The 21,825-nt window shown below is 52.4% G+C and overlaps 1 protein-coding gene across 1 annotated transcript; it reads right to left on the reverse strand.

Annotated features, from left to right (window-relative positions):
- Positions 1 to 5,947: 5,947 nt before the first annotated feature.
- LOC311198758 (olfactory receptor 14A16-like) lies at positions 5,948 to 6,907 on the reverse strand (the record flags this gene model as incomplete). The annotated part of the gene is made up of 1 exon (XM_084272762.1): positions 5,948 to 6,907. One exon carries the CDS (start codon positions 6,905 to 6,907, stop codon positions 5,948 to 5,950), a length of 960 nt encoding a protein of 319 aa, XP_084128888.1.
- Between the last annotated feature and the right edge of the window lie 14,918 nt (positions 6,908 to 21,825).

Genomic DNA, 21,825 nt, shown 5'->3' on the forward strand with positions numbered 1-21,825 from the left:
GCTGGGCTTGGGGAGGAGCAAGGTTCTCCAGACAGGGTTGGATCTGAAGAGACTGCTTTTGCTGCCTGTCCCGACCTCTGGACCAGCCCCCATTGCAGCATGCTGCTGAACTTTCTTCCATGATCTGAGATATGACAGAAACATTTTTTCCTTTGAAAAAATCCTGCATTGTGAAACTCCTTTGAAAATTTCGTCACTCAAATAAAACCTCTCCAATTTGTTATGAAAGTCTTATTTATTTTAAAGACAATTACATGAAAATACATGCTTGTAAGGGCTTTCTGTATGATTACTGAGCCCCGTGGTGTGTTTTCTTCTGACTCTGGAGACCTCAAGATACCAAGAGAAGAGTGAAGAAACCTCTCAAGAAGTCAAAGTCAAGAATAATGCCCAAAGTACCTTGAAGCATTAACAGGCTCAACTGGGAGCCATTCCTGACAAAGCCTCCCCATGGGCTCCTTAGAGCAGACAACTGGAGACCATGAGTTCAAACACAGGCAAAGCACAGGCAGCTCTGATGCTGAGGACACACTGGCTTGGTCTGATGAAGCAGAAATGCCAAGTGCTGACCCCCAGCCCCTGGGCAGTGTGTCATCTGTGTCTCAGGGCTCTTCCTTGCGATGTGAGGAGTGTGACGCCAAGGGATGGACAGGGGTAATACACATGGTGACCACCTCTCGGTCGGGTGCAAGGAGGCAATGATGCTCCATGGCTGTGAGGACAATGTGTCTCCTCTGAGGCCTCTGTGGCAGGGACATCAGCCATAGCCAAGTGGGCAAAGACCTCATTTCTATCAGGCCCTTTCAGCCTGGCCAGCACCCTTGGCCATCTGCACCACAGCCCATCCCACACTGCCCCATACCTGTGCCTGTTTCCCTGCAGTCTGAAGGCAACTAATGCCCGTTCCCACTTTGATCTCACCCCAGGATGTCCCTGCCTGTACTGCTGTCTGTCCCTCCTCACCAGCTGTTCCCACAAACACAAAGCCACCAGCTCAGCCACTCTTCCTCCAAGTGACTTTCAGCAACACAGCAGTACCCTCAGAATGCTGTTTCTTTATCTCCACGTCCACTCTGACTTTCAAAGCTGCAGTTTCACATGGACTTTCTTATGCTCTTTCCACATAGCACAAAGTGGGCTTCCCTCAGCCTCATGTTCCCCCGGCTAAAGAAGCCTGGCTCTTTCAGCTTCCCCACAAAATACCCCTAACTGTATCTTGGCAGACATTCTCTGACCACATGAGTGTTCTTCACCCTTCTACCAGACCAGGGAGCTCCACACTGGGACTGACTGCTCTAGAGGTGGCCTCACCAGTGATGAGTCCAGATGGACCAGAAGGGCCCTTGTCTGCGTTGTCACGCTCCTCCCGGGTGGAAGGGAGAGAAAAGGAAACCAAAAAGCCCCAAACCTCACAGTTTGGGATAAGGACAGGTTACTGGGACAGCAGAGAGAGAGAAACAACAACAATAGTTCTTTGTAGGGAAATATACAGAACTGGTGATGCACAATGCAGGTTCTCACTGACCCACACAGCTCAGGACCTACAGCTCAGCGCTGTGGTGGAAGGCAGCAGGCCTGCCAGCAGCCTGACTCTCCTCCCAGAAGACACAGGCCCTGACAATATCCTCATGTTCCTGTGAGACAGGAAAGTTACTCGTGCTGAGAGGATTTTGGTAATCACATTCTCAAAAACACAGTGGCCTTGAAGACAGGGGTACAGACTGCCCTAAACTGAGAAGGAGTTTTGGGAAGGTATTTGGGAGTAAGTGAACATGTCAAGAACCAGCCATAATAGATGGCCATCAAAGGTAAACTAACAATGGTTAGCTATAAGATATGCTTGTGGGAACTCCTTATAATCACTAACCAATCAGTGTGGTGTGAACACTGTGTGTAGCCAATTAGCAGTGTTTTAGCTTGCCACGTTTGCAGTAACAAATGTCTAGAATCTGTGTGATTTCACCCAATAAACGGCTTCACCTTAATTCATATCGATTTGTGTGTTGCCTGTAATTGTGGGTTTCCCAATCACCAGTCGGAAACCAGTTACAAACTTATTTTTATTGATTTAGCAGGCGGCAAATAAGCTTGGGCAGCTCTGGGCGGCCGGAGAGTCTCAGCTCTACCAACGGCGCGCACGGTCCCTGTCCAAATTTAGGTTTTTATAGTCTTTAAGTTATGGGTCCCGATTGTTTCACTGAGGCTTCTTCAGCACATGCGCCAGTTGTTGTTAGGGGGTCGTCTTCCACCTCCTGGTGGTCGACGGGATGAAGTTGCTCCTCTTCCTCACTTGTCCCTTAGTTGACCCCTCTCCCATATTTGGTCATCTTTAACAGCAAGCTCATTCATTGGCTACTTAATTTCTATGGTTTCTACTTCTCAGTTACCTATAACTCAGTTCTATGCTCTGTTAGCAACTAACAATATACGTTACACAATCATTCTTACAAAATCAGAATGTTACGACCTGTTTCAAGGTACATGTGGTTTACTGAACAAAGGCTCATCTATCACATTGCCCATCGCTGATCTCCGCAAATGGTGACCCCAAAGTGATCCTGAAACCACGACCTGAAGCTGAGACCGACCTGATCCTGAAACCAGGAGTGAAGAAACTGGTGAAACTCTGGAGGAGAAGAGCAGCTGGAAAAAATCCCTGCAGCGACCAGACAGCGCTCAGGGGCAATGGAGAGAAGAGAAAACAATGCTCTGCAGCAATATGCCTGAGAAGGTGAGCAGCTGGTGCGGCTGTGGGGAGTAAGTTACCTAGTGAGGAAAGGGCCATAGCCAGGATTTTAGCAAAGCGCCTTTCAAAGAGAGACATAAAATACGATGAGCCAACGGTGGGGTGTCTGCTGTGGTGGTGTCATGATCGTGGAGTTTTAGTTGAACTGCAGTTAGTGCTCAGCATAAACACCTGCAAGGGGTGGAGATAAATGATGGGATGTGGTCAGTAGGGGAGATGAGGAGGCAAAGGGACTTGCTACTGCTTGGAGAGTTGCGATTTCTACTCTGGAGGACATAAAAGCTCTCACAGCAACAGCATGCCTTGCTGTGAAAGTGTTTGAGACCCCAGTCCCAGCACCAACCAGCTCCCCCCACCTCAAGACTACAAATACTAAGAGACACCAGCTAAAGCACCGGTCAGTGTTGTCCCCATGACACCTCCGGAGCCTGTGGACACTGACAAGGAGCCTATGGACACAGACAAGAATCCTATGGAGACGGAGCAGAATCCGCCCTGCCAACCATCGGATCAAGGATCCACTTCGTCTCTATACCCACCTCTACTACCCACTCCTCCCGACGAGCTCAGCAACACACCACTGTCTCCTGATGACCCAGAGACTCTGCAGAGACTGCTCGTTGGAGCCTGGGCACATAAGGTGGCATCAGAACAGGAGAAATCAAGGTTCTGGGTGCCTTGGCAAAAGTGACACAGAAGTGGGAGACACATCTCCCCTCCCCCCCTCATCCCCCATCCATCCAGAGTGGATATGGCAACTCGCATCTTGCAATGTCGTTTGTCTGAGGGGTCGGTTTGCAGTGTTTGCCCATATGTGATGCAGGTTCAGGGATGTGCTTAGCCAACTAGGAGCAAGGCTGGCTACTAAGCAAAAAGAATTTTGATGGCAACCATTGAAAGTGGGCAGCTTATTTTAAAATTAAGCTGGAAAACAAAAATCCTCATTTGGGTTAATTAATGTCTGCTTACTCACAAAACCACTTGCCCACCTACAACATTTAATACAGGAGCAACTGACTAAGGGACATATGAAGCCTTCCACAAGTCCATGGAATATGCCTATTTTTCAAGGAGTGTTTTTTTCACTATTCCCTTACACCCTGATGATTATGAAAAATTTGCTTTTTCAGTCCCTACTACAAACAAAAATAAACCCATGAAAAGGAATCGTTGTGTAGTGCTCCCTCAAGGCATGAAAAATTCACCAACTGTGTGCCAGACTTATGTAGCCTGGGCACTTGCTCCAGTACAAACACTGCATCCTGATCTAATCTTTTATCATTACATGGTTGATATATTGGTTGTGGGAAAAAACTTGGACATTGAAAGTTTGATTCATGAGTTAACAGTGCATTTGAAAAGCAGGGGGTTACAGATGGCTCATCTGAATTTTGTTAGCCTGTACCTTTAAACACAAAGTGAGAGAATTTCACACCAGTGTCAATAAAGGTATGTATGAGTAGAGTCACTCAAGCTCCAGCTTAGAGATGAGAAACAGCATAACAATAGCTTAAGGGAGAGAGGCTGTTAGGGAAGATAGCTTTGGGCACTATTCTGACTCCTGGGATCAGTCCACAGGCTGAGCCTCTCTTCCCCTCCATCGGGACACCACTGGGTAAGATTCAGACCCTTGGTGCTTCCCCAGGAAGCTCTAAATCTCTACAGAGTCACCATAGATCTTTCCATGGGTTCGTGGTTCAGACCCTTGGTATTGACAAGCGCTTTGCAGACAGTGAATTTATACCCAGCAATCCAAAGAATCTGTGTATCAGTGACTTGAATAAACCCCACTTTCATTAAGCTAGTGGTGATAGTTCTCACTCAACTCTTTTCAGTGTGGCCATGGTAGTTCAAAGAACGCGACTGGACTCAAGGTTTGCTGCGTTAGTCGTGACTCTGTGATCGTGATGGGTCAGTGCACTGAATCGACTGGACTTGGGTCAATGAATTCGGCATTGCTGCTCTTAACACAACATCAGTCGAACCCATTAACTGCCCAAAGGCTTCCACAAATTCATTTATTTACAAAGACAATACCTCAGCCATGTTTCCAGGGCTTATTCAGTCTGAACATCCCTAAACAATGTTCAACTTCTACAAATGACCAGAAGTTTTGTGCCTTTCTTTCCAAAGAATATCCATTTGTCTCTCCTGCATTCAGCACACCACTAAGGTGTCTCCAGCAAGGTGCTCAGCACCCTCTTCTCTCAGCAGCAGAGTTCAGCACGCTGCATTATCTTACTGACACTGCAGATAATTCCTGTCGCTTTGCAGAGAGATCTTGACTGCAACCAGTTCCTGCTGCACTGATGGAGAGAGAGTACATGCAGCTCTCTATGGATGCTGACTACGTCAGAAGACAGAATCTTCCAAGACCTGTCAGGGTCAGGGAGGGAGGCAGACTGGTCAGCCTCACTTCCATCCCTGGAAAGATGATGGCAGGATGTATCCTTGGTGCTGTCTCAAGGCCCATCAAGGATAAGAGGGTTGTTAGGAGCAGTCAACATGGCTTTACCAAGGGGAAGTCCTGTTTGACTCATCTAATCACCTTTTATGAGGATATAACCGGTGGATAGATGATGGTAGGGCAGTAGATGGGGTCTACCTTGAGTTTAGTAAAGCATTTGACACCGTCTCCCACAGCATCCTCGTGGCCAGGCTGAGGAAGTGTGGTCTGGGAGGTCGAGTAGTGACTGGTTATCCCTGTCCATCCGTGTTCCCTTGTAGATACCTAGATTTAGCCCTTCTCCTGGGGTGAATCCAGCTGGGATAATCAGTCACCTTGGGATGGGTCCAGTCCCTGTCAACCACAGATATCTGTCTGCAGGAAGCTGCAGGTCACAGCTGAGACAGAGCAAGGTCATTCCTTAGAAGAGGTCAAATGAATAACATATATTTATATTTAGGAACATATATTTAGGAACCTAACAGACAGAACCAAAAGAACAAAAAATCCCAAAAGATAATGACAATGAAGATAAAGAAATCAAACAATCTTTCCAATTTACAGAAGCGGTAGCAGCTGCCTCCCAGTGATATTGAACCAGAGCATCAGTAGACAGCTGAAAAAAACAAGTTTGTTCCTTAGAAGAGGTCAGAATTAAGTTTATTTAAGTACAGTTATTTAAGTACATAATAAACACCCCAAAAGACAATAATGACTATAAAGAATCAAACAACCACTGTTAGATACCCTGGGAGTCACTTCTGAAGAAACATGAGATTTTTAAAAAGTCTGAGAAACATCCAATGGAAACCTTCCCTCAGGGCTTTCTTGAGCTCCTGGTTCCTCATGCTGTAGATGAGGGGGTTTGCTGCTGGGGGTACCAATGAGTACAAAACAGCCATCACCAAGTCCAGGGATGGGGAGGAGATGGAGGGAGGCTTAAAATAAGCAAATGTGCCGGTGCTGAGAAACAGGGAGACCATGGCCAGGTGAGGGAGGCAGGTGGAAAAGGCTTTGTGCCGACCCTGCTCCGAGGGGATCCTCAGCACGACCCTGAAGATCTGCACATAGGACACCACAATGAACACAAAACAGCCAAGTGCTAAACAGAGACCAAACACAAGAGTCCCAAATTCCCTGAGGTAGGAGTGTGGGCAGGAGAGCTTGAGGATCTGGGGGATTTCACAGAAGAACTGGTCAACTGCATTGCCATGGCAGAGGGGCAGTGAAAACGTATTGGCTGTGTGCAGCACAGAATAGAGAAACCCACTGCCCCAGGCAGCTGCTGCCATGTGGACACAAGCTCTGCTGCCCAGGAGGGTCCCGTAGTGCAGGGGGTGGCAGATGGCAACGTAGCGGTCATAGGCCATGATGGTGAGGAGAGAATACTCAGATAAGCTAAAGAAGATAAGTAAGAAGACTTGGGCAACACATCCTGTGTAGGAAATGGCCCTGGCATCCCACAAGGAATTGGCCATAGATTTGGGAACAGTGGTGGAGATGGATCCCAGGTCGAAGACGGAGAGGTTGAGTAGGAAGATGTACATGGGGGTGTGGAGGTGGTGGTTGAAAACTGTGGCTGTGATGATGAGGCCATTGCCCAGGAGGGCAGCCAGGTAGATGCCCAGGAAGAGCCAGAAGTGCAGGAGCTGCAGCTCCCGCTTGTCTGTGAAATTCAGGAGGAGGAACTGGCTGATGGAGCTGCTGTTGGGCATTTGCTTCCTCTGGGAATAGGACCTGTCCAAAGAGAAGGCGCCAGTTATAAGCTCAGAGAGACTTCTATGAGGAAGAGCCCTTGCCATTTCCCACAGCATTCCCCGTTTCCTGAGCGGAAAGAGGAACAGGTCAGCTCATTCCCCAAATCTATCAACGGACTCCATATCCCATAGATCCTCCAAACTGCCTCTCCCCTTCAAGAAGACGTTTCTAATGTCCGATTTGTCATGCTCTTGCTGGGGCTGACTGAGGCTTCCCCAGGGAGTGGGGGGGCTCTGCTGGAGAGGAGCCAGCCCTATCCTACAGCAATATGTCAGTTGAAACACAGCCCTGGTCTAGGGCTAAATCCCCTCCTGATATCAAAGAGCTTTTCATACACTCCCCCCAAAAGCAACTGGAAACTGCTTTGAGCAATGGAATCCATTTCCCAAGTGCACATCTCCAACCCCTGTAGCCTGTCCCACTGTACCTGAGAAAGATCTCAGCCCTCCCCTCCCAGCCAGGAACACTGAACACTCCCTGCAACTGTCTGCATGCAGCCACCCAGCAGCATTTCCATGACCTGAGCATCACTGAGGTGCCTTCACTGTGAGGCTCCTGGAAATCACAGCGATGCTGCAGGAGAGCTGTGCTCTGGGGGAGGGAAGCCTGCATCCCTAAGAACCCTTAGGGAAAGATGTAAATGACCTTAGATGGGATGTCCTGAAGGCAGAATCGGGTCATTTGTATCCTCACCTGGAGCCCAGGTGACTTGGACACTTCATTCCCATGGAAACATCTGCATGACAAGACCCACAGGGCTGGCGTCTCTGAGCTGCATCTGAATCCCACCCGCCCATCCCATCAAAGCTGGTGACAGGATCAAGGGGAGCAAGAGACTGGAGGGGAAACAGAGGAATGCTGCTGTGCCAGTAGAAGCACTCGGTGTTATGGAATTCCCACTCTTGCAGGGTCAAGCTGCTGAGAAGCTGATCCCTTGGCAGAGGCTCTGCTGGGTGGGAGAGGAGACCAGGGGGTGGCTGCAGGGAAGGTGTCTGCACTGCAGGGGATGGCAGGGAGGTGTCCCAATCCCCCTTCCAAAGCATCTGTGGGGACAGCTCCATCTCCTTTCCTGTCCATGCCTCTGGATTTGCTGCATGGAGCTGTCCCTGCCAGGAGCAGCTCCTCTGTCCTCAGCTCTCCTCCCTGCCTGTACTCACAGATCCGTCCTAGCAGCTGTGTGCTACAGACACCTCCTGGCAGCAGGACACTGCCCAGGGGCACCTCTGGGTGCAGGGGCTGAGGGGCACATCAGACAAGTCCTAATGAGAACTGGGCTCTCAGTGCCTTCTCCAGAGCAGAAAAATAACCCCCATCCCCCACTGCCCTCCCCAGTAACGAAGAGGAGACGTCCCAAAGCACAGACTCCTCACTTTTAGGTAAATGCTGCCTTCACAGCCCTGCAGCCACCCCCTGCAGAAGGAGCCCTCATGCCTGTCCCTCTGATGGAGTGCCACACAGTCCCTGCCCAGGAGCATGTCCTTCCCTACAGTGGAGATACTGTCAGAGTCCTCAGGATAGAACCTGCAGGTGGTGGGATGTATGAGCTTTAGGAGATCCCTCACGGACCCTCACCTGCATTGTCCTGCATCCACAGCCATACTGTGTAGAGGGCTTTGAAGATTTCTCCTCCTCCGGTGAGCTTTCAGCACCCTCCCGCCCAAAAGACTGCCTTTAACCCCTCTCTGCCTCAAACAGGGCAGCACATTTTCCTCCTGCACACAATCCTCTCAGCAGATCCCACAGGCTGTGGGATGCCCTGGCTTTCAGAGAACCCTCCAGGACCCACAGCTGCTTTTCCCTGCAGACACACACTTACCATGCAGGAGGCTGTGAAGAATTCTCTTTGATTCTGTGCTCAGCATCCTCTCACCCCAGACTGCCTTTAAAATCCCTTCTCCCTGCTCCTCAACCCTGGAAACCTGCAGGTAGTGCCCTCAGCTCTTCTGTGCTTTGCAGAGGAGCTGCTGCTGTACAGAACTGACTTTCTGCAGTGCTGCCTGCTCTCCATGAACTCTTTCCAACCCAGGATCCCAGCCCAGCTTAGCAGCAAAGGACAAACTCATGGCAGCCCCTTCTCTGCCCTCCCACACTCCCTGGAGCTGTCCCAGTGCTCCAGGGCTGAAGATTCTCAAAGGCATCGCGGTCTCTCCTGGGGACTGTAGGTTGATGCAGACTCAAGTAAACACTGACTGTCCCTCTCTGAGCACTGCAGAGTTGGATTTTAGAAGCAGGACTTGTCCAACCATGGCATGGCAGCCTCTGAGAGGTTCAAATGTTCCCCTCTCTTAACTCCCTTAATCCCTCTCCCTGTCCCATTGCCAGGTAGGGCAGTGCAGCAGTGACAGGGATTCAGTGGTGTCCATCAGGTATCTCCTCTCCAGTGAGTAGTCTGGAGATGGGAGTGGGATTCAGCTCTTCCCAAACACCCTATGCACCTACAGGATGGTGGGATTGCTCTTGTCCAAGCTCAGCGTGCACACCATCCAGTCAGTTTAAAGGAATGACCATTCTTCTCCCTCAGCAAGAGCTGAAGCCAGCAGGATGGTTTCACCTCTGCCAACTGTCTTCATTCAACTTCTCCTTTGGCAGTTTCTGTGACTTGTCATTGAGGCCTCTATAGAGCAGCCCTCCACCTCCGTTGTTTCCCTCACAGGAGGGGGTGCAGCTGTAAACAGGGTCTATTGCTTCTTAGTGGCTGGTAGTTTCTTACACAATGGGGCCTCTTCAGCATTCATCATCTCCTCCTCTGGTGACATTCCAAGGGAATCCCTGCTCAGGAACATGTCCTTCCCTACACTGGAGGAACTGTCAGAGTCCTTCTGAAAGAACCCGCGGTCCAAGCGTGTTTTCCACATCTTCTCCTGCCTAGACTGGCCTGAATGCTGCTGCTAAAACTGTCAGCTTGTTGCTGCTCATAGCCCCATTCAAAGCCATTTTTCTGGGTCACTTGAGAAAAAGGCCTTATGATCAGACCTGGAATGGGCATTCTCCAAAACCCCACTAGACTTTGGAAAGCTCGTGCTTCTGGTTCATGAGTTGGTGTTGTCAAATCTGTTAGTTTATTGATCTGATCACATCCATTGGGCTGTAACAATGTCCATCTCAATATTTTATTCTTAGAAAGTGGATCTCCTGTACAAGTCCTTTGCTTGTCTTTTATTTCATGGTAAAAAAGCTTTTAGGAGAATCTAGATGATTCTTCTCCCTTTCTCAAACTCTTCCTCTTCTGTGGTGCCCTAGACAATGATCAATATGCTGTAGGTGTTCAGGAGCCTCAGCCTGTACCAGCGCAGTCTGGATCAGACCGAGGCCAATGGCAAGACTCTCTTTCCACCCCTGGGCAGTCTGTTCCAGGTGTACCGGACACCTCTCCAGCTCTACCTTTGACTCCAGTTGGGATTGGAGGCCTGGCATGTCCAGCATGGCAGCACACAGCAGCAGCATGACTTTGTCCAGACCACGTTAGTCCACGGTTTCCCCTACTTCCCGTTACATCTTCACACTGGCCATATGGGACTGTTAAAGGGGGAGTGAGTTCTGCTGATCACTCCCTGCCTCTCCAAATGCTGAATCAGCTTTTGGATGGAAACCCAGAGACCTCCCTTGGTGCAATGTTGTCACCAGTGTACTGTCATGGTCTCAAATGGCACCTGCTGTTGTTGAACCCACAGCAACCCCACAATAGAAGGATCTACCTAGGGACCTGGCAAGCTCACCACTAATCATCTTCTCCTTGCTCAAGGCAGCTACACCAAAAGCCTATCAGTGCCCTTTTGGGTCTTTCGTGTACACTCTTGAGAGGTGGCCTATGACAAGGGTGCTGCTGGACTTGTCACAGTAACATGCTTCTGTCACTCTTTCCCTGTTGGCTTTTCCTCAGCCTCCAACACTCCACTGAGCAGAGAAAGGCCAACTATTAATAGGTGAAGCGTTGGTTCGTATGAGAGAGGAAGACATTTTCTTTTAAATGCTGGGACAATTGTTAGGACAATAAAATATTTCTATAAATACATTAACAGGAGGACTGAGGGGAATCTCCATCCTTTCTTGGATGCAGGGGAAAACATAGTGAGAAAGGCTGAGGAAAAGCCTGAGGTGCTTCATGCCTGCTTTGGCTCAGTCTTTAGCAGTAAGGCCAGTTGGTCTCTGGGTATCGAGTCCCCTAAGCTAGAAGACAGGAATGAGGAGAAGAATGAAGCCCCCATAATCCAAGGGGAAATGGCTAGTGCCCTGCTAAACCACTAAGACACACACGAGTCTGTGGGTCTGATGGCATCCACCCAAGGGTACTGAGTGAGCTGGAAAAATTGCTCACCAAGACACTTTCCTGGAGGTTAGCCAGTGGGATGTCTGTCTCCAGGAAGAGCTGGAAGGAGGATCTGGAGAGTGACACTTCTCTCAGTTTGACCTTGGTGCCAAGGAAGGTAATGGGGCAGATCATCTTGAGTGCCATCAGGTGGCCTGTACAGGAAAACCTCGTGATCTGGCCCCCTCAGCATGGATTTATGAAAGGGAGACCCTGCTTGATTCACCTGATTCCCTTCTGTGACAACTGTACCTGCCCAGTGGATGAGGTAAAGGCTGTGGCTAATGTCTACCTAACCTTTAGCAAAGCTTTTGACCCTGTTTCCCACAGCATTCTTCTGGAGAAAGTGGCTGCTCATGGCTGAGATGGATATACTCTTTCCTGAGAGGAAACCTGGCTGGAGTTGTTTGTGGCTGAGCCACAGATTCAGCTGGTGGCCGGTCTCAAGTGGGCTTCCCCAGAGCTCAGTACTAGGGCCAGTTCTCTTTAACATCTTTATCAATGGTCTGGAGGGCAATCGAGTGCATTCTTAGTAAGGTTGCAGATGACACCAAGTTGGTCAGGAGTGTTAGTCTGACTGGAGGCAGGGAGGCTCTACAAAAGTATCTGATCAGGCTGGATTGATGGGCCTGTCGGTAGATAGGGCCTGGCGGTCGGAAGATTTCGGGCTGTACGGAAAGGTAGGACCCCCCCCTCTCTTTAGGTAACCAATAGTAGGTAGCCGGTGAGGTAAGCGGACGGAAGTGACATCTGATGCCTGGGGTATAAAGCCCCACGCCCTTCTCTAATAAACGCCATTTGCCGTCCACCACATTGGTGTCTGTGAGCTGAATGGACCGTGCGGCCAGAGTGTGGCGCCGTTGCCGTTCCTGAACCAGGTCGCCACGCCGTGAACGGCGACATGGGCCAAGGCCAACTCTCTGAGGTTCAACAGGGCTCAGTGCCAGGTCCCACTTTTTGGCTAAACAACCCCCTGCAACACTCCAGGCCTGGGGAAGTGTGGCTGGAGAGCATCCCAGAGGAAAAGGGACCTGGGTGCTTTGGTCAATGGCCATCTCAATATGAGCCAGCAATGTTCCAAGGTGGCCAAGAAGGCCAAGAGCATTGTGGCTTGTATCAGAAGCAGTGTGGCCAACAGGACTAGGGCAGTGATGGTCCTCCTGTGCTCAGCACTGGTGAGGCCACATCCTGAGTTCTGTGCTCTGTTTTGGGCCCCTCACTACAAGAAAAACATTGAAGTGCTGAGGTGAATCCAAAGAAGAGCAACAGAGCTGGTGAAAGCTCCAGAGAACAGGTCTGCTGAGGAGCAGTGGAGGGAACTGAAGGAAAGAAGGTTGAGAGGAGACCCTCTCGCTCTCCACAGCCACCTGAAAGGAGGCTGCAGCCAGATGGGGGTCGGGCTCTTCTCCCAAGGAACAAGCTGTAGGACAAGAGGAAATGGCCTCAAGTTGCACCAGGGAAGGTTTAGAGAAGAGAATAGGGAAACATTCTACACTCAAAGGCTTGTCAATCACTGCCTGTCAATCAGGCGACCCAGGCAAGTGGAATACAAACATCCTCACAGCATATGCAAATAGGATCCTTAACACTGTGTCACTTTGCTGTCTAATTAACCACACACTAAGCTGAGCAGTTCAAAAGGAAAATCTTCCAAGTGGCTTTGGACAATTGCCAAGCGAATATTCACGTCAGCTGCCTTCAATCTTCTCCCAACTGATCCACAGCAGATCTCTTGTTCATAGCTAGTGGCCCGTGAAGATAGATCCATAATCCTTAAAAACACAAATAATGTCAGTGAGGAGTCCCAGCCAGGCTCAGTTCTCATGCCCCACTTAGCAGTGTATTTTTATTTCTGGGAAGCCATCACAGCAGCCCGTATCATCATGGGAACAAGACCAGTGACTCCTTGGTTTCACTGAAACTCCAGCGAACCTCCCACTGACTTCAAACCCCAAACCGGATTTTTGCCACCAGCCTGTGATTCCCAGCTCAGGTCTCATAGAAACCAACTCTCCTCACAGCCCCGGAGACACAGGCTGGTCACTACGTGTGGTCACTTCTGATCCTCAGCTACCGAAAGAGACACGTCAGTGTGTGCTGCATCTCCTGACTGAGACCCTCCTGTTCCCACCTCCTCCCAGGGCTCTCTCACACCACCAGTAAACATGCTGGTCTCCTCGAGAGGTGGAAATAACTAAGCACAGACATGTCCTGGTAGCTGTCTCTTCTGATAGCTGTGGGCATCTACGGGGAGGCAAACCAGGGGTGCCTGAGCTTCCTGATCCGGAATATGCCCACTGCCATTGTGAGCATGTCCTTGTTCACAGAGTTACTGGCTGTTCCCTCCTTTCCTTGGGGCACTTGCATCCTTGGGGGTTGGACTCGATGATCTCTTGAGGTCCCTTCCAACCCCTACAATTCTGTGATCCTTGGAGAAAGCAGTGATGGCAGCTGGTGTGAGTGTTCCACTGGCACACGATCTCACACTGCCCTTACCCAACACTGCTAAAAGATGCACCCCAATCCCCCAGGCTGGTGATGTTTGGACCTAACCCTATACCTGACTCTAACCCTGACACTGACCCTGACCCTGACCCTAACCCTGATCCTGAACCTGAGCCTAGCCCTAACTCTAACCCTAACTCTGACCCTGACCCTGACCCTAACCTAACCCTAACCCTGACCGTGAGCCTAACCCTAACCCTATCCCTGCTGTGAAGGAACCCCCCCTGAAAGCCTGGCTTAGCTGCAGGGCAGGCAGGGGGTCACAGGGCAAGGGACACAGTGACCCTGGGACACAGCTCCATCGGTTCAGCTGCTCTGAGCTCCACTCCCACAGGTCTCCCTTGCCACCAGGTTTTCCCCAAGGACAGCAACACTCTGGCTGTCATGCTGCTCCCCTGGGACTGCCCCCACCTCTGGGCCCCAGCCTGTCCCCAGGGGAGTAAGGGAGTCCCAGGGGTGCTTGCTGCCTGGGGACCTGCTCCTCCCCAGTCCCCCCATCACTGTCCTCATCCTCGGGCTCTTCCCGTTCCAGGGCTCGAGGGAGCCCAGACAACCAGGCTGCTTCATCCCCTCAGGGTTTAATGCCCAACACGGGGCATTCTCAAGAAGCACCAAGCTTGCTGAAAGGGTTCCTTGTGCCACAGGCCCAGGGCAAACACAGCTTATCAGAGAGGCTGTGGAGACAAACACACCTTCCCTTGCCAGGGGAATTCTTTCCCCACAATTATCTCTGAGTGGCTGCCTGGGGACAGTCGCCCACTTCATTGTGTCCCCCTGGACAGCCACATCCTGCTCAGGGAAAATGCTGGCCTAGGCTGAGTACAAGGGCATTGAGGGGACACTTCACGGGGACATGAGCCTGTGGTGAGCTGTGGACAAGCCCCAGCCAGGGACAGGGCTGGAGCCAGAGTCTTGCTGGGGACGGGGTCACTGGGACCCACTGTTTGGGGGCAGCGCTGCAGATTAGGACCCATATTATCTGGGAGGGCATGGTGGTCCCAGCAGTGGCAGGGTGAGAGCCAGGGCTGGGGATATTCCCCTCTGTCCTTTGCTCTGGGAAGCCTGTGGCTGGGGACTGGACCAGTTTGGGGGCTGCTGTGCAAGGGAAATGGGGGGGGCTGGAGCTGGGCACTGCAACCACCACAGCACTGCCCCCAAGCTGAGCCATTTTCTCCCCATGCCCAGCATCCAGCAGTGCTGCCCACTGCCTCCAGTGACTGAAGATTACAGTCACCTGGCTGTTCTCACTGCCCATGACCCAACTCTCCGCTCACCTCCCAGTCTTTCCTAAGCCTTGGGTCCATGGTGCACCAAGAAGAGGGCTCAGTCTGAGGGGCTGGAGAGGGGTCAGAGACAATTCTGCTCAGAGAACTTTGCTTTGAGGTTGGCATCATCTCTGGGAGAGTCCCAGAGAGAAAGATTGTCCTGGGAGGTGAGGGGCACTGGGAGATGGCAGTGCAGGGAGGTAGAGGGGGATCTGGCACTGGGGGGCTGTGAGAAGATGGTCTTGTGTTGGAGCAGTGGGTCATCTCTGTAGAGTGTCTGGCTGTCAGAGGTGAAATGCCCATCCCCCTTGCAATGTGCAGATTCCTGGCCCCTTCCCTGGGCAGCTGCCCCATGCAGGAAGCTGGGCTGATGCTGGGGATGGTGGTTGGGTCATCACTGGAAGCAGGAGTGACTTAGTGCTGGGCTGGCTGCCAGGGCTGGTGTCTCTGCCAAGCCTGGCTTTGCCCTGGGGCTATCAGGTGTGGGAGGGGCAAGAAGGAGTCTGGGGACAGATAAATCTGCCCTTCACCTTCTCCAGAATCACCCAGGACTCACCACACTGCAGAGGAAGATGAAGGTCGCAGTGCTCAGCGTGGCCATACTCTTCACCATCCTGCTGTGCACCCCAGCAGATGCCCAGGTGAGTCCCCAATGCTACGGGGAGGGGCTTGAGGCTGGGATTGGGTCTAGATCAGCCTGGAGGTTGGTGGTCCTGCCTGTGTCAGGGGGGTTGGAACTCTGTGATCCTTGGGGTCCCTTCCAACCCAGCCTGTTCTATGACTGTGATTCTATTGCTGCAGCACAGCAACTCTCCTGTAGAATGAAATTGAGTGGTGAGCATGAAACCCCTTGACTTGGCCTTTCCCAAGCAAGGAGCTCCTCCAGGTTCCCCTGCACCTCCAGCCCTGGGCAATGCAGCTCTCTCCCTCCCACAGTTCTGCCTGTTCCCCTCCTTCCCTGCAGTTCACTGCTGAATGGTGGGACCTGCCCCTCCATGGCAAGGTCCACAGCCATCACCTGAGAGGGTGTTATGTTTTTTCTTGGTGCCCCTACATGTCCCTTTTTCAGTTTCCCCATCCCATCCTTTTGGCCCCACCAGACTTCTCTGTGGGATCTCCTCTGTATCCTATTTAGGGTCTCAGCATGGCCTCCCTGTCATCGTTCCCAATCTCTTTCTTCTGTCCTTTCCCTCAGTCCTTTACTTTTCACGCTGTCCACTGCAGCAGTGTCCCCAGGTCCCTTTCCTTGAACCCCCCCTTCCAAGCACTCTCCCAATCCCCTGGTTTCTGTCTACTTTCCTCTTCCTCAGTCCCCAACATGCACCTTGTTTCATGTCTTTATATCCTCTCCAGTTCATCTCCTTTACCTCTCCCTTGCATCCCACACAGACCTGTCCAATCAAGACCTTCATCCCAGTCCCTGCTGGTCTGTAAATTCACACCAGAGTCCTCTCTTTATGTCCCCCCAACGCTCCCATCCATCCTCTTTGGACACCCTGCATTCCTCACATTACCCTTGTCTCCATCCCATCCACTGGTCCCTTCATGAACAGGTATCCCACGTGAAACGTGGAGGAATGGGGCTGGTGGGGAGCAAAGTGAATTCTCCCCCTCAGACCAGGGGGAAGCCATGGCCGTGGGGCACAGGACACTTTTGTGTCTCAACTACAGCCCCACCAAGGTCCAATTCAGACCAGCACTTCTCTCTTCTTCCCTAGGGACTCTTGGAAGGAAGTGAAGATGATGTAAGTAGTGGGGTAGACTTGGAAGGCATCCAGCCTGAGGAACTCTAGAGCACTTTGATCCTCCCATCCCTTGCTGGGACCAGGGATATCACAGAGATCAGTGAGGTCTCATTCCCTCTACAAGTGGGGTTAATCAAAGACAGGTGAATGAAGAGGGCTGAAGTGGGTACCAGGAGTTCTGTTGGCCCCAGACTCTCCCCTCCATGGCTAAAAAACTCCAGGGCATCCCAGTGTGTGCCAGTAAACCACACTTTACCCCACTGCAAGGCCAGAAGACACCCCTGCACACCAGTGGTTTTCCATCCCCTTCCCCAGGGCCCCACTGAATTCCCATCCATCCCATTGAAACCCAGAAGACCACAGGATGCCCCAGTACCCAACCGTACACCATGGCTGGCCCCTTCCCCAGGACCCCACTGCCTTGTGTGCACCACCAGACCAACTCATGGACCCCATCTTCCCCAAGCACCTCATTGCCTGCCACCCCAGTGCCCCAAGCCTGTCCTTAACCTCCCTTTCTTCCCAGCGTCCCGTGCTTGACTCCGAGACTCTGAGGCATTTGCTCAGCAAACGCATGGTCCCACCTGTAGACCTGAACGCGAAACACGTGGCTGCATCTCTTGATGTCTAGGTGAGCAGCACCAGGGCATCTGCACCCCTGAGCCCTCTGGGGTGGGCAGAATGGGGGGACTGGAGAGGGAAACAGAGGGACATGGAATTCCGTGATCCAGAATGAGCTGGTCCCACCTGTCCCCCTGCCTTTCCTTGCACCCAGTAGGGCTGTACGGACCCAGAGGGGCACCGTGCAGGCCAGGCAGGGCATCTGGTGCCAGAGAAACCCTCAGAATCACCATCAGGGCTGGGTTGTGCCTTGAGAGATTTCAAGCATCCTGGGGTAATGTCAGACTGGGCAAGGGGCTCTGGGTGCCACGTGGACCTCAGGAGAGCCTAGTCCTGTCCTAGGTGTATTGTGATCTCCAAGTCCTGTCTCCTGCCATGTCTCTGCAGAGAGAAATGGTGGGGACAAGGCCCCTCACATGTCCCTACCAGCACTGGGGATCACATTTTGGTCTCTGTCTTTCAGGACTGGGAGTGGTTCCTTCCTGTCCGCCCCTCCAGAGGCATGAGGAGATGATCATTCCTGGATGACCCCACACAACCCCTTGGGAGCCCTGGGCCATTTCCCTCAAATCAATCAAAATCAATAAACCCCTTCAGCAAAGCCGTGCTCTGGGTGTCTCTGTGTCCATGTCCATGTCCATTTTCTCTGCAAATCCTGGACTCTGGGGTCCTTTCTGTCTTCACCACCACCATGAAGAGAGTGGCTGATGGAGTCCAGACACCTGCAGTGACACTGTAAAGGAGATCCCCTTGCACCCATCACATGCCCCCAGAGAGGGGCACATTAGGGCAAACTAACATGGGCTCCAGATGCTGCACAGACCTCTTCCTACCACGTGTGGGACTTGGTGTTCATTCTCTCTTGGCCGTGGTTTCCCCTCTCCAGGCACTGAATTACCACCGACTTTTCCATCAGGAACTGTTGGCTCAGCCCACTGCCTGTGATGATCTGAAAGGGCCTTTTCCAACCCCAGTGACTGAATCTCTGATTCTCTGACTTCATGTCCTCAGTGGGGCTGCCTGCTGGGAATATTTCCCTGAGGGCTGGGGGGACCTGACAGTCTTCAGGGCAGCAGATGGCAAACGGGGCTGATGGCACCGAGAAATGGCACTGAGGATGGAGTGGAATGGAGATGCCACTGCCAGGCTCTGTGATATATGGGCACTCTGGACACAAGCTCCCAGTGCCAGCTCAGGCACCAAGGAGTGCCAGCGAATTCTTGCTACTGCCCCGTGACACAGCACAGCCAGGGGATGGGGTAGGCAGGAGTGGTTGAGCAGAAGAAGAATGCTGCCTGCACAGGCCTGTTTGCCTGTGGGTTGGCTGTCATGGGGTGACACTTGAAGAGGCATGAAGTAGCCACAGGCCAGCCTGTTCCTCTGCCTATGCCCAGTGCTCCTCGTTTCTGAGCAACCCTTCTGCTTTGGGGCACTCTTATCTTCCAGGAATCACAACTTAAAAGGTCCCAGACAACTCTGGGCCCTTCCCTGGGGCTATGAGTGGCTATGTGAGCTGCTCTCAGTGCCCTGGCATAGGGGAACCAGGTCTCAGGGCTGCCAGACAGCTCCTGTGTGAACAGAGGGAGAAAGTTTGGAACCAACAAAACTGCAGGCCAGGATGGGCACCCATCTCCCTGCCCCAGGTACCCACAGAGGGCGGGATGAACACAGCACCACCTCAGGGGGCAGGCAGTGCAGGTTCCCACTGGGCTTTCCTCAGGGACCAGGGAAACCAGCAGTGACAGACCCAGCTCAGCGGTGTGACCAACCACACGGAGCCCTTCTCCAGTACCCCTTTGTTTCCCTGAGGGCACAGCCAGGTCCTTCCCCCACAAAGGTGAGGAACTGGATGGGCCCCTTACCTGGACATGTCACTCCAGCATCCCGACTGTGATCACAGTACTGTTGAGCTGAGCCTCTGTTTGTGTATTCAGACAGGACAGACTCGGTGCCATCACACTGAAACATCCAAGTCGGGCCAGATCCTTGTCCAAAATGTGCATACCAGTGGACTTCAACAGCAGACCCACAGCCCAGCTGCTTACAAACCACTGCAGCATCAGCCTTCTCCCATAGCGCACCACACACAGTCCCCCACTTTTCCTGTTGTTTCACCTCCACTCTTCCAGCACAGCGTCCACCACCATTTTCCAGCCTCACCTCTGCAGCCCCTTCAATCACCAACATAGGACCAGTCAGTAGAGCAGTGAGCCCCAGACCACATGTCTGAAGATGCCTCCTGCTCAGGCTGATTCACAGGAACAAGCATGGAAGCCTAGTCCACACAGTCCTCAGGGCAGTGTGGGGGTCCTTTTTCTCCCCAGAATCTGAAAAGTGATAGAGGTGGCCAGCTATGGCCCTCCTGAGCCATTTAACAACCAGAAGCATGTGGCATCTTCTCCCACATCAACTGTCCCTGCCAATGCCCACCTGCATACCGTGCCTGGTCCTGCACAGGGTACCATCCCCTCACCAGCCCAGACACCCCTGCACGGCCCCATGCCTCCAGGCCCACAGCTCCCTCTACACCCAGAGAGGCACAGGGAGAGGTACAAGTTGACTTGAGAAATGTCTGCCCCTCATCTCAGTGGCACCTCCAAAGATCCTCCATTCCCAGAGATATCACCATGATTCCACTGGCACCCACTGGCCCTGCCTGTGGGACAAGGGTGCTGTACTTACCCCTGCACAGATGTACCCAGAGCAGCAGCCACAGCACCTGAGGAGACAAGAGTCCCTCCATCCCCAGCCTTAGCCTCCTGCCCTGCTGGAACAGCCCTGCAGCACCACACTCCCTGTCACAGCTCCTGGGGACCCACAGGGGCAACAGTGATGAAAGAGTAATATATCTCTGTAGATGCCGACCCAGCTGCATGAGGAGCCAATCAAAGCAGCAGCACCTTTTTAGATGTTATTGGGAGGTATCTCCCCTCCGACACAGCCCAGCCCTCCAATGAACTCCTCCAGCTCCGTTCATGACCATATATGAGGGACACAGAGGTCCCGATGTGCATGTCACGGTCATTGTGGCAGGGATCATCATGGGACAAGCTGGGTGTGGAGGAGAAATGTCCTGTCTTGGTCCCTGCTGGGGGCACTGGGAGCAATGAGCATCTCCTCTGCTGGGCTCATCCAAGAACCCAAGGCAAGAATGTCCAGGCACCGCCAAGCCGTGGGAGCCATGGAGCTGGGACTGCTGCGGGTCTGTGTCAGGCTGGAAAGGAAACAGCCCCTGCTCCTGCTCCAGCCCCGCTGTTCTGGGAGCAGCAGCTGGGAAAAGCCCTTGGCCAGGGGCAGAGCTCCACCCCAGGAGTGTTGGCTGGCCCGTTCCTCCCCACAGAGCCCCACGGCGGGTCCCTCGCAGGAGCCCGGGCTGGGCCATGTCCCTGCCCTGGCAGCAGACACGCAGCCCAGGGGCTCAGCAGTGTCCCTGGCTCTCAGTGTGTCACCCAGGGGCCGTTATTCCCCCCGGGCAGAGCGGGAGCTGGAGCCTGCAGGTGCACAAACCACAGCCCACGTGGCCTCGCAGCGCTCGCCCTGCTCCCCCCGGGCAGCAGCCTGTGGTTTCCTGCTGGCACCGTGCCCAGGCACATCCCTGCAGTGCCCTGAGACACCCCCAGCCCCACTGCTCCAGCCAGGTCTACAGCTCCTGAGCCCTGTGATGCCTCCCTGATGCACAGGGCTGGGCAGCTCCCGGGCCTGTGATGCCCCTCTGATGCACAGGGCTGCTCTGCATCGAGCCCATGGCCACGGGCTGCCCTCGGTGATGTGACCTGACACCCTCCTGCTGCCACCGCTCTCTGCACCTCAGTTCAAGTGATGGTGACCTCACTCGTGAGTCACTGTGTCCCACGGGTGTGTGTGCTGTGTGCAGGCTTCTGGTGATGATGGTTCTTCCAAAAAGCCATATTTGGGAGGCCTAACTCTGCTTTTGATGACATCAGAAGGGCCCACAAAAGCCATATGCCTTCTCTTGGCATCACAGCTCCTCCAGCACCAATGAAATCACAAAGTCATACATAAGTAATGTTGCACTCCTGGCCTAACCACCCCTCAGGCAAAGGTGATGTCACAGCATCTACCACTGACATGTCCCCATTGATTCAATGAAACATAATAATGGTGAGTCAATTGATATAGATTTAGCTTAAGTGACAAATAATATAACTTTAATATAAGAAGAATTTGCATGTTTTAAGAATAGAAAGAATTTGTGTGTTTTGAGAGTAGATTTGTTTTGGATTTCAGTAGGATATGGCTGTACCTGTGTTTTAGAAACTATGGAGAAAACTGCAAAGAGCACATGCTGAGAGAGAAGACATCCAGCCTTCACCCCTGAAGACCACCAGAAGACCCCCTGAGTGTCACTGAGCATGCTCTATCTGGGAGGAGTTAATGTAAATGGATTCCTGGAAGCAATTTGCATACCCCTG

The sequence above is a fragment of the Gallinula chloropus genome, assembly GCF_964237585.1.
Source record: "Gallinula chloropus genome assembly, chromosome: 18".
In the NCBI taxonomy this organism is placed as follows: domain Eukaryota; kingdom Metazoa; phylum Chordata; class Aves; order Gruiformes; family Rallidae; genus Gallinula; species Gallinula chloropus.